General features: G+C 52.7%; 1 protein-coding gene across 1 annotated transcript in view; it reads left to right on the top strand.

The window, feature by feature from the left end:
- AOPEP (aminopeptidase O (putative)) overlaps positions 1–15,762 on the top strand; it is a 366,175-nt gene that overhangs the window by 348,267 nt on the left and 2,146 nt on the right. Inside the window, exons 26-27 of the mRNA XM_050760723.1 lie at positions 12,067–12,153; positions 13,922–14,066. Coding sequence (XP_050616680.1) covers positions 12,067–12,153; positions 13,922–14,062 — 228 coding nt within the window. The 3' untranslated portion in view covers positions 14,063–14,066. The remainder of the gene's footprint in view (positions 1–12,066; positions 12,154–13,921; positions 14,067–15,762) is intronic.

Genomic DNA, 15,762 nt, shown 5'->3' with positions numbered 1-15,762 from the left:
GCGAGGGAAGGGGCAGATGTCCCCAGAGCTCATCAGAGGAGGTGACCGCGGTCCTCCAGAGAAAGCGAGGGAAGGGGCAGATGTCCCCAGAGCTCATCAGAGGAGGTGACCGCGGTCCTCCAGAGAAAGCGAGGGAGGGCACAGATGTCCCCAGAGCTCATCAGAGGAGGTGACCGCGGTCACTGTTTCTGCCAGCAGTAAGAGTCCTTTTCAGCTGTGAGTTCTTGTCAACAGATTGGAGAAAGAAGGTGGAGTGTATTATTTTCTAATTTCAGAATTACGTATTGAGATGGACAGCCATTCAGTGAGCAGTCTCAGTATGGAAGGAAGGCAAACTGTGCCGTATTTCAAAGTGGACCCCACGTGGGCTCCCACGTTGTACTTTTTGGAGCCTTTAATAGCACGAATGTTATTTAAAAGAGCCTATTTGGAGGAAAATAAGAAGCATTCCACGTTTTCAAAAGTAGTTAAGATTTGTCCAAGACCACACAAGTGAGCAAGGTTGCCTCTTTTGTCATACTTGATGTTTGTATTTGACGTCAGTGTTTGATGCTTGTCATCACTCTTGACCCTCACTGTGATCTCCATGTGCATGTCGAGTGTGATGGCCCTGGCAGCACTTGAGATGCCCCCCATTTTGCACATTGCTGCCGCTTTCGCTCTACCCAGTGAGATGTAGACAAGAGCTGTAGGAACTGACTCCAGCAAGGGCAGTGAGAGCCTCCAGTACTTCATTTGTCCTCTTAACCCTGTGCCTAGGAATTGACTAACCTGGCTTTGTGGCAGCAAATAAAGTAACTTTTAATTTCCTTTAGTTTAAAAAATAACATTCAGATTGCAGCCCTTCGGAAATAAGGAGCAGAAAAGGCTGAGAGAGAAAAGAAAAGAATGAAAACACAAGTGTGGACAGCCCTGATGTGATCACCGCACAGTGAGAGGTTCTTTTCCTCCTTTGTGGGACCGCGCAGGTCGGCGATCTCCACCGCTCCAGAGGCCCCCGGGGCAGTGCCCCACTGGAATGCCGTCTGCCTTGTGGCTCCTCCGCAGAGACCCCTTACCAGCCAGTCAGCCCACTGTAAAGCCAAGTTCAATCTAATTTAAGGACACAAATTGACAAAGCAGGTTTGTTTATTGCAGGGTAGACTTATTAACTTAGAAAAGCCATGAGCCCTGGTCTTTCTGTTTACAGAAATAAAATGGAACTCTAAATGAGGTTTAATGGGCTTCCCAGATCATGTTCGCTGGACAGATTTTTTTTTTTCCTTCTTCAGTAAATTTGAAAATCAAAAGGACTGAAAAGAAAGGGGAGTGCTTCCTGTTTTGAATAGGACTAGTGGCATTCTTCATAGCATTTTATAGCCTCTAACTGTGCATTATAATTTCAGAGTAGCCGAAAAGCATTCCAAGTTTTCAAAAGTGGTACATTCACTCAGAAGCATTTATCAAGCATGTACTATGTGCTGGGCGTTGCGACAGGCCCAAAGGTGGCCCAGAGGCCTGTGCACTCCCCAGACTTGCATGATACTGTAAATAATACAACAGACTAGCGGAGAAGGACGTGGCAGTGCAGAGAGCAGTGGAAGCTGGGAAGACTGCAAGCCCGACTCTGAGAGTGGCCGGTGGGGGCACGTTGGAAGCTGGTCTCTGGGCTGTAGAGGTGAGCTGGGAGATGTGGATGCGTCAGATCACTCAGAGTGAACCCGGGCCTGCTGGATGAGCTATGGCCGCAGCAGTGCCGTCTAGTGTCACAGCAGACTTCCTTTGCCCCCGTCTGCTGGCCCCAGCATAACTTTCTTGTTAAAAGGCTGAAGGCTACTAGGACATACCGAGACTTTGTAGTGTCATCGGAAGACGGAAGGACAGTGAGCTGTAGTGTATGAACAGAAGGGCACCATGCCAGTCAATGCAACAGTGGCAAGCAGAGAGAAGGAAAAACCCAAAGTAATATACAGGTCAAGCCTCCCCTACCCAAGATGCTTGAGACCAGAAATGTTTCAGATTTCAGATTTTTTTTTCAGTTATTAGGATATTTGTATTATACTTAACTGGTTGTTTCCCAAATCTGAAAATCCAAACTCTGAAATGCTTCAATATCCCAAACTTTTTGAGTGCTGACATGACCCGCCCACGGCCCCCTGCCCCCGTGCGCGCGCGCACACACACACTCATGCGCGCACACACACAAAATGCTCACTGCAGCAGTTCAGAGTTTGGATTTTTGAATTTGGGATACTGAATAAGTATCTGTATTGATTGTTGCTGTTGGAAAGATCAAAATTGAATTTGACATGATTGGCTAGAATTTCATGTACATTGGATTCCGTATTTGTGTATAGTCATCTGCTTATAATTTTTAAATGTTTAAAAATAAAGCAACGAAAGCAGCTACCAGAAGGAGCCCTATGTGCTTTTCTAAGCATGGTGACGAGCGTGCACCAAACTGAATCCTGGCTCCGGGACTGCCGTGGAAGACAGCGGGGGCCGTTCCTGTCTTTGGTCTTGATGGTCTTTGGTGGTGGCACTGCGGCTCTCGGAACCAAGTTGGGTGAACTGGCTCATCCGCTCTGTCTCGCTCCTGTAGCCACGTCTGCTCAGGCCCTGGTGGATGCAGCTGATTTTCCAGGCACAGATTTTCTTTAAGACACTGGTTTTCAGACTCTGTCTCCGGTATTGGGGTACTCTAAAGACACAGTACCCCTTTTTAATGAGGCTGACTCAGGATGAATGCCAGAGCATGTTTCTTTGTATAGGGGAATTTGACCTGCAGAGGGAGGAATAAGGACCAGCGTTTAGGAGCACCCCGGATTTTCTGGTGGGGCCGTGCTAAAGCTGGCCCACACCCACTCACAGGGCCATTGCTCACGTTTTGCCTCATCTCTGTGTTGAACGACGTCGTATTGGTGGATGCTGGGGGCAAACACCAGTATACCACCGTGTATGCTGTGCTCTGGGAGCCATAACGTGGACACCCGTTCTAGAGCAAGGATCAGCCAACCCCAGCCTGAGCCTGTGCAGCCCACTGCCTGTTCTTGTAAATAATGTTTTATCCAAAGGCAGCCATGCCATTCCCACGTATTTACTTGTTATCTAAGGCTGCTTTGACCAAAAAGCCAAAAATGCTCAACATCTGGCTCTTGAAAGAAAAAATTTACCAGCCTGTGTTCTAGAGTTTACCAGGACTCTGGTTCTGAAACATGAAGATATCTTGAGTTAAAAAGAGATTAGGGGCCAGGCTCATGCCTGTAATCCCAGCACTTTGGGAGGCTGAGGCTAGGAGTTTTTGTATTTTTTATAGAGACAGGGTGCCACTATTATCCAGGCATAGTGGCACGCACCTGTAGTTCCAACTACTTGGGAGGCTGAGGTGGGAGGATCACTTGATCCCAGGATTTGGAAGCTGCAGTGTGCCACGATCATGCCATTGCACGGCAGCCTGAGCGGCAGAGTGAGACTCTGTCTTTAAAAAGATTATTTTTAAGAAGAGATTAGAGTGGTTCAAGTTGTGAGGAAGCTTCAGCAGCTTTTCTATTTCCAAGAAAAAAGCAATCAAATAAGGGGGAGCCCCTTCACCGTATCCTAGTTAAAATTACGGACATAGAGACGTGCCCGTTGTCATGGGACCTGTGTTCCGAATCTGAGGTGTGGTTTCTGAACGGCCCTCCTGGGTGTGTGCCATTTTTCTAGCGTTGCGGGAAGTCGGAGGAGCAGGCTCCCCTCCGCACTGTGTTTCTGAGCCTTCGGAGTTCAGCTGCACGGAACCTCTTGGGTAGTGTGTGATAAGTTTCCTGCAAAGGCAGAAGTGGCGTCTGGCTGGGGCTGAGGCTGGGCCAAGGCTCAGGGAGCTGTCTTTACAAATGGTTTGCAAGATTCCCCGGTGCCCGTCCCTGGGGCCCCTCGCAGGAGACGGCCTGAAAAGCCCCAGCTCTTCCCAGGCCCTTACTGCTCCTGGGGCTCCCCTGCTCCCTCTGCTGTCCTGCTGCGAGTCTCAGACCCGGCCCAGGCTTTTCCTCAGCCAAGTGGTTCCTACCTCCTGTCTGGTGCCAGCCCAGCCTGTCTGTGGCGCTCCCTGCACGCTGGCGCTCTTCTGACCCCCATCCTGGGGAGTGGGGTCTGGTCAGAGCAGCTTGCCTGAGCCGACAAGGGTCCAGCCTGGAGCATCGGGCTCTGGAAGCCGAGCTGGTGTGCAGGTTTTCACACTGTGGGGGAGTCAAGACACAGTGGGTCATGAAATCAATCTAGTAGGTCACCAACCAGCATTTTAAAAAAGGAAAGAAGAGGCCAGGCACGGTGGCTCACGCCTGTAATTCCAGCAGTTTGGGAGGCTGACGTATGTGGACCATTTGAGGTTAGGAGTTCAAGACCAGCTGGGCCAACATGGTGAAACCCTGTCTCTACCAAAAGTACAAAAAAATTAGCTGGGCCTGGTGGCACATGTCTCTTTTGCCAGCTACTCTGGAGGCTGAGGAAGGAGAATTGCTTGAACCCAGGAGGCAGAGGTTGCAGTGAGCCGAGATCGCACCACTGCACTCCAGCCTGGGCGACAGAGTGAGACTCAGTCTCAAAAAACAAAACGAAGAGAATAAAAATACCAGACTGCATTGCGTGTAGTGAGGGAAAGCGTTGGAAAAGAACACTTTGATTTCAGTGTGTGTCTGTGTGTTCGAGAGATACACATTTGTGGATACGTCTGCACACATAAGTATGCGTACGTGTTTGTACTGACCATCACTCTGCCCTGCACCATTTCCCGGTGCCTGTGGTGCAATTGGCTGCCATGAACGTGCTTGGGATCAGTGAGCCCCATCCTCATAGCCAGCATCTGTGTGTGTGCTTCCTTCCACGTGCCTTTTGGATACCCAGACTGCATGTCTGCTCAGGCCTCCCAGGTGGCTCAGGCCTGTACCACAGACATACCCCGTTCTACCCCAGTGAGTGGTCTCTTACTGGGGTAGGGTCCACGATCCTGGAACCATTACTTGGATTCCTTGAGAATTTTAATTCTCTACGTCAGATATGTGCCTGCTGTGAATTGGCCTCCACATACCTGCCCTTCATTCCTCTCACCCTGGATTCCAAGACCCTCCCACCTGCACCCAGCCTCGAAGATCCAGCCGTGTGGAGCACTCCTGGGAGAACGTTGAAATCTTTGCTGTCATTACCCTGTGTTCGTGGAGGCTGTGGAAACCTGAAAAGTGCTGCAGTCCCTTTCCAGCAGGGTAAATGGCACCTGTGTTAAACCGCACCTGTACACTGAGTGAGGGCAGCACCCTCATTTTTTTCTGTTTAGCGTGCCCCATAAGCAGAAAACTTTGCAAAGCAGATTTTCAAAGTAATTTTTATTGGACTAAAGTATTCAGGAGTGCACACCTGTGTGTTGTGCAAGTCAGCTTCACTGTGATGACATGGAAAGGATCCAGAGACCCAGATGCCCCTTCTTGCGAGACTGTGCTAATTTATTCCATATGTGAGCTCTCGCCCATTTCCGGCGGCCAGGAGGCCAGCCAGGCCCAGGCCACACCTGCTCTTCCCCCTCCCAGGCCACCTGCTTGTCTGCCACTCAGCGTCAGCACCAGCAGCGGCAGAGGGAAGAGATGAGCACGTCCTTGGTAGGCGAGGTGTCAGGTACTTGAGAGGCTGGCACCAAGGCAGAGGCGTGGGTGCTGCAGGTGTCCAGGACCCTGTGCTCATACTGCCACGGGGCGTCCAGGACCCTGTGCTCGTACTGCCACGGGGCGTCCAGGACCCTGTGCTCGTACTGCCACGGGGCGTCCAGGACCCTGTGCTCGTACTGCCACGGGGCGTCCAGGACCCTGTGCTCGTACTGCCACGGGGCGTCCAGGACCCTGTGCTCGTACTGCCACGGGGCGTCCAGGACCCTGTGCTCGTACTGCCACGGGGTGTCCAGGACCCTGTGCTTGTACTGCCACGGGCAGCTCTGGTCTCACTTCTCCGTGCCGTGTCCCTGTTTCCCTTCTGCCGTCTTGTTCTTTCTCCACTTGCCCACTCTCCTTCCCTCCCACACCTACTTGATCATTTTCCTCCCTCGCCCCGTTGGTCAGGGTCTGGGGTCTGTGTAAGACTGAAATATGTGCCAACTCTGGGCTCTCGGTGATTCCTGACATGCATTCGGAGTGACTTGATGAATTTTAGTCACGGTTTTAAAGGCCCTTAAATATTTCAACTATATTAAAAAATGTGAATATTTAAAGTGTACCATTTGATTACTTCTGGCATATGTACCCATGAAACATTAAACATAAATGAAGAGAACTGAGAAGCCATAGGAAGAAGAAAATAGATAAACTCAGCTGTATGCAATTAAGAAATACAAGCAAAGCCACCATGAACAAAGTCAGAAAGACAGATCAACAAACCTGAACAAAGCTGCAGCTTTATCGGAGATGAGCTGATTTCCCTGGTGTTCAAACACTCAGCAGGTTAACTGGAAAAAGCCAGTGATCCAATAGGAAAAACATGGGAAAGAGTATGAATAGACAGTTACTAGAAAGGATTTTATGCGCATGAAAAAACTGCTGGGGCGTGGTGGCTCACACCTAGAATCCCAGCACTTTGGGAAGCTTAAGGTGGGAGGATGGCTTGAGCCCAGGAGTTTGAGACCAACCTGGGCAAAGAGACCCCATTGCTGCAAAAAGTAATTTAAAAAAAGATTAGCTGGGTGTGGTGGTACACGCCTGTAGTCCTAGCTGCTTGGGAGGCTGAGCCCAAAGGATCGCTTGAGCCTGGGAGGTGGAGTCTGCGGTGAGCCACTGCAACCTGGATGACAGAACAAGGCCCTACCTCAAACAAACAAAAGAAAAGAAAACAGCCATACTCAACTGGTAATAGAATGCCTAAGCTGCCCGACGGGAATGGGGGCTCCCTCGTTCCTCCTGCAGCCCCTCCCAGGCTCTAGCTCTCTCTGTTGCAGAAACAGCCTCCCATCTCTTCAGGCCGGTGGGTAGCTGCCGCTTCCATGGTCTCTGGTACTTCACCGTACCTGGCTGGTGTCCATAATACTGTCCCCAACCTCCTAATTAGTCCCTTCCTCAAGTTCTCTCTCAATTAAAAAACGAAGGACCTCATGGACACCATTTTTCACTTATCAAAAGTTTGATGATTCAGTAGTGGTGATGGTTCAGGAAAGTGGGGTCTCACATCGATTTTGGCAGGAGTGTAAATTGCTACACCCTCATGGAAGGCAATTTAGGAGTCTCTCAAAGTGAAGACGTACACCCTGATCCGGACACGCCACGTCTGGGGAGCCCCAGCTACGCTCGGGGCACGGGCTGACCGCACCTCGTGTTACATTGCATCAGAGGTGGTTTGTCTTTCCTGTTAGGATGTGAACAGTGTCTGCCTGTCAGGGTCTCGCTAATCATAGAAATATGTGGAGTATCACAGACGACCCTGCAACCGTTAATACAGGGAATGGGAAGTCTGCCTGCACTCACGAGAACCATAAGTCAAGATATTCTGTTAAATATCAGTGTAATTGTGTAAAGTAAATCTGTATTTTTATCAGGGTACAGAGGAATGCAATCCATGAAGTTATCTTTGTTAGAAGGAAAAGGAAAAACACATTGTGTGTAAAACACGTTGGCACAGTGGCCACCTCCACAGTAGGGACTGAAGACAGTCCCTGGGGACAGGGATGAGGGGAAGGCCTTACAGTATCTTGTGCATTAATCAGAAAAAAGAATTCTAAAAAGCTGGGAAATAGAAACTGACTTGTTTTGGGGTGTGATTCATTTGCTGATCAGTGTCTGTCTGGTTGGGTCTAAAATGAAAGTTACATTTTTCCCCCATCCCTATCCCCAGCTGCACTTTGTCCCGTCTCCTAGGGAGCCAAGCCCTTACCCTAATTTCAGATTTAAAGTTCAGATCTCCAGTGCAGTCTAGGCTTGGGGTAGCCTCTGGCTGGGGAAGGGTCTGATGAGGTTCTCCTGCCGCCTTCCAGGCCTGGGGAGGAGTGGGGGAGGGGACACACTTTCTTAGCAGGTCCCTCTGACCCCCACGGCTGCTCACAGCTGGCTCTCCCCAGGAGCCCGGGTCATGCGCTCCTGCCAGCATCTGCTTTGCTAGGCCCGGGACAGCACAGTGCTGTGGCTCTGGGGGAGCCTGGGCCCGCCTCCAGCACTCCCCCGGCTCCCAGACAGGGTGGGAGCAGAGAGGCAGCCAGTCAGTGTGGCTTTCACCCCTCAAAAGCAGACCCCTTCCTAACTGTGCAGAGAAGACAACTGCTCGGGTCCACAGGGCGGCCGGTCTCCCCGCCAGGTGCTGTGGGGAGGCTGGGGACCGGAAGACACAGTGAGGGGTGCCCGCTGGTGCCAGGCACTGTCCTGGGAGCATGCAGCATTCTGTTTGTTTTTATTCTGACTGAGGACATTACAGACAGACCCGTTGACCAGCCTCGTTAATAAATTAAGAAATAAGAGCAGACCTCTAGACTGCACAGCTGTCCTCTGGGGCACACTGTGGAGCTCTGGCCCCAGCTCCCTGGCCGTGGGGCTTTCCTGCCTTCTCGCTGCGAGGAGCTTGCTGTAGGAGGCGGAGCGTCTTTCACGACCATGAAGCCTCTCGGTGGTCTGGAGACGGATATTCTGTCAGGGCTCCTTCGGAGGTACTGCCGGGCTTCAGTGAGACTGATGTCGTCCCCGCTCCCCGTGGTGACGAATGGCATGTGAGTTGTGGGTCCTTGAGAGTTTGGGGGAGAAAAATAAGGATTTTCTTTGTTTCTCAAAGGAACGAAGAGAAGTGAAGGCAGCGCGTGAGCAGGAACTATCTGGCCTGCGATGTCTTCTCAGCATCCTGTCGCCGAAATATTGACACACACTTAGCTCTCTGTAATGAAAAGACTTGTTGTTTGTATCTTCTCTTCGTGGGGTGGGAAAGGGAGTGGGGGTGGGAGACGGACTTGGTCTGTCCTTCCTGGTTGCTGTTAGCCTCCAGGGGTCACAAGCCTGGGTCTCTTATGAATCTTGACAACAAACTATTTCTAACAGTAAGAAAAGTGGAAATACTGACTTCAGATTCGCGGTGAAAGCGCGTGTTTCACCCGCCATGTCCTGGACCTGCGCCAGCTGTGGCTGCGCTGCCTCCTGCCCCCACCTCCACCGAGGGCCTCGTTCTACTAGGAAATAAGCCCCAGTTGATGCTTTGTTGTTTCTGTGTGTAAATAATACGAAGGAAAGCACAGAAAGAAAAGGAGAGGCGAAACCCTCCATTCTCACAATCAAATTTATAACGTCCTCCAAGCTTCAGAATGACCGCGGTCGTGTGGTGTGGCCAGATCAGACAAGCATCGGTGGTTAGAACACTTAAAGAATACTTAGAAGCCGACAGGTCTCACCTAAGGGACCCTCCCTAAAAGCTGCCACAAGTAGGTTTCTCTTGTGCCCTTAAGAAAATGAGGCTGTCTCCATAAGTCTCAGAGCAGCAGCCCCGTCCTCTGCTGTCCCTCCGTCCTCCGCTGTCCCTCCGTCCTCCGCTGTCCCTCCGTCCTCCGCTGTCCCTCCCGTCCGTACGCGGCCATCCCGTCCTCCGCTGTCCCTCCCGTCCTCCGCTGTCCCTCCCGTCCTCCGCTGTCCCTCCCGTCCTCCGCTGTCCCTCCGTCCTCCGCTGTCCCTCCCGTCCGTACGCGGCCATCCCAGCTGTCCCTCCCGTCCTCCGCTGTCCCTCCGTCCTCCGCTGTCCCTCCGTCCTCCGCTGTCCCTCCCGTCCGTACGCGGCCATCCCGTCCTCCGCTGTCCCTCCCGTCCTCCGCTGTCCCTCCCGTCCTCCGCTGTCCCTCCGTCCTCCGCTGTCCCTCCCGTCCTCCGCTGTCCCTCCGTCCTCCGCTGTCCCTCCGTCCTCCGCTGTCCCTCCCGTCCTCCGCTGTCCCTCCCGTCCTCCGCTGTCCCTCCCGTCCTCCGCTGTCCCTCCCGTCCTCCGCTGTCCCTCCCGTCCTCCGCTGTCCCTCCCGTCCTCCGCTGTCCCTCCCGTCCTCCGCTGTCCCTCCCGTCCTCCGCTGTCCCTCCCGTCCGTACGCGGCCATCCCAGCTGTCCCTCCCGTCCGTACGCGGCCATCCCTCCAGATCAGACCGGCTTGCCCGAAAGCCCCTTCCACCTCGGGGAGCTGGTGCCCGTCTTCACAAAGCTCACAGCAGATGGCACCTCTGCTGGCGTGTGGACCTGGCAGATGGCACATTTAGGTGGCTGTGAGTTGGAAGAGAGATGAGGGACGGAGGCGTCCAAGGGACAGTTTGGGTTGTCCACAGCTGGGCGCGGTTTCTTCTGGTGGCTTCCTCTGGCGTGTGATGGTGAGCTGGCTTCTTTGAGCTCTGGTCACTTGTTCTTGCTGTTGGGGAAGCGGAGGGCTCCTCCTCGTATAGTCTGTTGTCAATTTCTGTTGGCTGTACAGGAAAGCACATTTTGTTGAAGGTGGAAAGATTTTGCCGCCCCAGCCTCCTTCCCGTTTGCTCTGAGGGCAGAGGCTGTCAGCCCCTCCCAGAGGCCACTTCAGTTCTTCAAAGGGCCTGGCTGCCTCCAAGCCCAGGCCGCCCGGCAGAATTCCCAAGTTAACACTGTCGCACGGGGCACTGTGGCTTGGGGGAAGGATCCTTCCGAAAGATTGGTTTCTCTCCTTCAGTCTTAACTGTTTGCATATGAACCTCTTTAGAGTAGATTAAAGGAGAGAGCCAGCTAGGTCAGTGGATGGTGATGTCCTTTACAGGGACCGTCGCCAAAATGTTGACGTTGCTTACATTTTATTATTGCCGCAAACACGTCACTGTAGAGTATCTCCCGCTTTCACCGTCGGTAAAAACAAGGCGTGATGGAAGGAGGTTCTCCTAAAATACACGTAATCACTTCCACGTATGGCGATGTCGGTTCGATAATGGAGTATAGAATGGTTGACTTGGTATGACTGAGAGGGCTTTGGTGCAGTAGAGAAAGGCAGCGGACTGGATTCTGGAAAACAAATTGTAGGTGAATCTTCTTGTAGAGAAGGAACCTGCAGCGCTGAGAGATGCCGCCTGCGCCGGGGTGCGGGGAATACCTTGTGCGGGGGGCTGTGCCTGTGTCCAGAGGGCGGCCGGGGCTAGCATCGGACTCTCCCACTGTGTCTGGAGGTTCGAAGAGGGTGGGAGTGCGAGTTCCCTCCGAATTCCTGCAGGTGAGCTTCTGATGAAATCTATCTTTTAAAAGAACGGCATCCACCTTTAGCTTGTCTGTTTCCAGTACGTTGTGCGGACCTGCACGCATGTGGATACGCAGCAGGAACTATCCACCTCGGGGTGTCCTGGGCTCACTCCTTCCCCAGACTCTGAGAAGGGAGCGCTGCCGCTTCCGGGGAACGTGAGGGCAGCGTCTCTGCCTCTTGCTGTGTCTGCCACACATGAGCAGCACTGAGCCAGGTCTGCTGCGGGAGCTGAGGGAGTGGTGGTTTGAAAGGGAGCGCTGACTGTCACACCCTGCAGCACGGTCGGAATGTGTGTGGAATTTCCTCGTTACACCTTGCGTTTAGTATCTGTCATCTTGCAAAATCATGTTTAAAACAGTGAAACACCTGCTTTTCCCTCTGAAGTTGACTGGCAGCCCTAATTAGCACTGTGGCTTCTTTCTTTAAAGAGGAAACTGACCGTGCGCAGTGGCTCACGCCTGTAATCCCAGCACTTTGGGAGGCTGGGTCGGGTGGCTCACGAGGTCAGGAGATCGAGACCAGCCTGGCCAACATAGTGAAACCCCCGTCTACAAAATTTAGCGAGGTGTGATGGCAGGCGCCTGTAGTCCCAGCTACTCGGGAGGCTGGGGCAGGAGAATTGCTTGGACCCAGGAGGCGGAGGTTGCAGTGAACCAGATCGTGCCATTACACTCCAGCCTGGGTGACAGAGCGAGTCTCTTTCTCAAAGAAAATAAAAAGTGAAAAAAAAAAAAACTAAAAGAAAACGTAAAACCAAGTGTGTCAACAAGGCCAGTCCATTTGAGAGCACAGCTTTCTGGAATACAGAGGCTGCTGGTCGCTGGGCCCGGTGGCTGCGGTGCCTGCCCGCATGTTTCTCACTGGGCGCTCTCTTGTTCCTCCAGGTTCGCCATCGGTGGTGTGAACTCATTGTTAAGCACAAGTTCACAAAAGCCTACGAAAGTGTGGAGCGGTTCCTTCAGGAGGATCAGGTAGGTGTCATCCTGCAGCGGATGGGGGTTCCGTAAAGGCTGTCCCATGCACTTCACACAGGAACCCACGTTCCCAGTATCTCTTTCACAACAAATAAATCTGTCCCAGAGATTCTTAAGGACTGGTAGGATCTTACCTAACACTGATACTTCTGAGCTGCTTTTTTCCTCTCTCAGTGTCTTTGAAGGATTGAGTTGGGCACCTTCAGTGCTGCCTTGTGGCCCACATGTCATCCGATGCTGCGTGCTCACACTTCACGGCGTCTCCAGCACCTGCTAGGCCGTGCTTGTCGCTTGGTGATGCCGTGCGGTAGATCCCTGATCAGTGGCCCTCATTGAAAGTACACGTGCAAGTCAGACTGGGAGAACCCTGACGGGACAGTCGGTCTGTACCTGCACCTGCTGTGCTGTGCTAGGCAGGTTCCTCTCTGTGGGAGCTTTTCTCACTGTTCACCGGGGACAGCCGTCCCCTTCCTAGGAGCTCACAGGCAGTGCGTGTGCGGGAGCGGATCTGGGGAGACCCTCATCGGCTGCCTCGATATCCGCAGTTCATCAGGTCACCAACAGGTGTGTCCTGTGACACGTCACAGCCTCCCACACCCACCCCGTTTCCCCACTCTCCACTCCCTCCGCCTCCAAGTGAGTGGCCTGCCAAGCGCTGTGGGTGACAGCGTGGAGCTGCCTTCCAGCTGGGGTGGAGAGTGGGAGTGAGGCAAACAAAAGGACTTTTGATAGGGTCTCAGTGTGGGGACAGCCAGCCAGTGAGGCCCGAGGCCTCATTATTCCCACAAAGAAAAGTACATTCCTTTGTACCAGAAGAAATGTCACATTTGCACAGCAGAGCAAGAGGTGTCTGGAAAAACATACCAGGAGTAGAAGCACAGAATTTAAGAGCAACTTTAAGGTCCATTCTGAAGACCAGAAATCACTGCAGTATATTTAGAATCCTGATCTTTGACAACTAAGGATCACCATGTCTGGGCTTTTGTAGGTCAGCGCTTTTGAACCCTTCACTGCGGAGTTTAGCTCTTGCGCTGTCTTTGAGGCCCTTCATTTAGTCGGAATGTGACTCATGGCATAGCTAAGCCTGGCACGAGGGAGTGGGCAGATCCAGAGGGGTCCTTGGGTCTTCTAGAACGTCCTTAGCTATTTTAAAAATAGGGTGTGTTTGCAGCATCGTTCCCAAGCAGCAGAGTCGGTGTGGGCTGCGGTGCGGGCTGCGGTGCAGGGCTGGGGAGGACAGGGCGCGGGCGGGGCGGGTCTCTGCAGGCCTCGTGATGTGTCCGCTGCGGCTGCTGCCTGCTGTGCTCTCGTTCCCTGGCAGGTGAGGGACTTGCTGGGTGAACTCAGACCAGCTACTCCTAGGGACACACTTTGCGGGGCAGGAGTCCCGCATCTCTGTCGTGCCACACAGGCCTTCCACGTGGTAATTCTGGGAACCACCTCCGTCTCTGTTCAGAGCGTTCCTGACACGGCCATCATGGTGCGGGCTCATCGTTCTGTCACCAGCGAAATCGTCAGAGTCTGTGGAGAGAATTGGGAGCTGAGGATTCCTTGGGGTTTTGAGAACAAGGAGGAGACAGGGATTGCAGACTGCAGCTTCCAAAAGCACAGTCACCCCGCAGTCTCCGTCTTCTCTGGGGTCTTCACGGTTTCTAGACCAGCACGTGTGTGTGGAACAAGCACAGACTGAGGAGGTCATGTGTGCGTGTGTGTGTGTGGGTGCCCACGCCTTCGCCTGATGCCCTCTGGCCTCTGTGCCCTGCAGGCCATGGGCGTGTACCTCTATGGGGAGCTGATGGTGAGTGAGGACGCCAGACAGCAGCAGCTCGCGCGCAGGTGCTTCGAGCGGACCAGGGAGCAGATGGATAGGTCCTCAGCCCAGGTGGTGGCCGACATGTTATTTTAATGAGGTGATTCTCTCCCTTTCTTTTTCTGTCATTTAGTTCTAACCAGATACTCCCTTAGGAGCCAGCTACATAAATCAGCCGAATAGTTAGCCAAGAGCACCCACAGCATCAGTACTTGGCTCCCTGGCCGGGGGCCTGGAGAGTAACTGGCCAAGTGGGTGCTGGGCTGGTGCGGGAGCCCGGGGTCCCCGGAGCACCTCGTCTGACTGGGGCGGTCACCGGGAGGCAGAGGCCGTCCACCGGGAGGCACAGTGGCGCTCCTTGGCCCTGTTTTGGCCACTTCAGGTTTTAAAATCTGTAGGAACAAACATTGTGGGGGAACGTCTTGAGTAGGTTTGGAGATGGAATGGGAAGCCTCGCGGAAGCGCTGGTCCGGTCTTCACGGTCACGGCTCACACAGGCATTCACGCGGCCGTGCGACTCCAGAGCCTGGCTTCTGCGGGCAGATGTTTTCTTCTAGCCATGTGTGAACTGGAGGCTCCTTGGGCTGTCCACGCCTGGTCATGGGCTGGCGGGAGGCTCTCCAGGCACAGGCACACACAGCACATGCACCACACGCAGCACACACACCACACACAGCGCACGCAGCACACACAGGCATGCACCACACAGAGCAGCCGCGGCACACGCAGCACACACACCACACACAGCGCACGCAGCACACACAGGCATGCACCACACACCACACGCGGCGTATGCACTCCATGACCTGTGTCTTGAGAGCAAGTCCTACTTTTTGCTTTGTTGTGTTGGAGCGGAATTTCTACCGTGGCTTATATTGGAGTGAGTTCTGGATTATTTAAATCACTTTCTCTGTTAATTGTGTCTGGAATTAACCTGTTAGATTTACTTCCTAGCGGTGCTGCTCAGTATGGGTTTCTACACTATTAAAGCAGCCTCACAGTGGTACACCAAGTTTTGCAGGACAACTGTGGGATTTTTTTTTCTCTAACAGTCATTATCATTTCTGTGTCTGCTCCGTTTTGCTTCAATGTTTTATATGATATTAATAGGGGATGTCTAATTTTGTATCTTTAAAAAAAACTTTATCAAATCTGAAGCATTTTTCATGTTATAGCTTTTCTGTAATTTTTCATGGACATTGAATATTTGGTGTTGATATTCTTCGCTCAGCTTTGAACATCGAGTTTGCTTCTCATGTTTTGTGCTTATGAAAACCATTTCTGTGTAATGTGTTTAAGTAGCTTATTTATCTGAAAGAACTCTAATAATGAAAAGAAGTAAAAAGTTTTTCCTAAGCATAATCATATTCCAGAAGAGTCAGGAACCACGTGTGCCAGGAAAGGGAAATGGGGGACGAACTACTGAGTGTCGCGTAGCGAAACGCCTGCGGCAGACATGACCTGGCTCCCCTCCAGGACGGGCCGGCGGCACAGACTGCGCACTTACCTCACTGCCGGCCTCCTGTAGTAATCAATATAAGCAGCGTTTCTCTTTCGTTTTGGTATTTCGTGGCGTTTGTGTGAATGTGTGAAGCTACAAGGCCAGCTAGTCCTGTCGCCCTTCCCGCCGGTCGGGAGCAGCACCGCGGGGCACACCCTTTGCCACTCTTCATGGGGATTTTTTGCCCAAGCAGGCAAAGGAGTCACCTTGGTCACGAGTCTCCCCTTTCCCCCTCCCCGACATCTTTGTTCCTGTCCCCACCCTCCAGATGAATCCCGGGGTTGCCAGCCTCCCT

The sequence above is a fragment of the Macaca thibetana genome, chromosome 15 (genome assembly GCF_024542745.1).
Source record: "Macaca thibetana thibetana isolate TM-01 chromosome 15, ASM2454274v1, whole genome shotgun sequence".
In the NCBI taxonomy this organism is placed as follows: Eukaryota; Metazoa; Chordata; class Mammalia; order Primates; family Cercopithecidae; genus Macaca; species Macaca thibetana.
The sequence above is the reverse complement of the archived record's forward strand: the minus strand, read 5'-3'. Positions and strand labels throughout refer to the sequence as shown.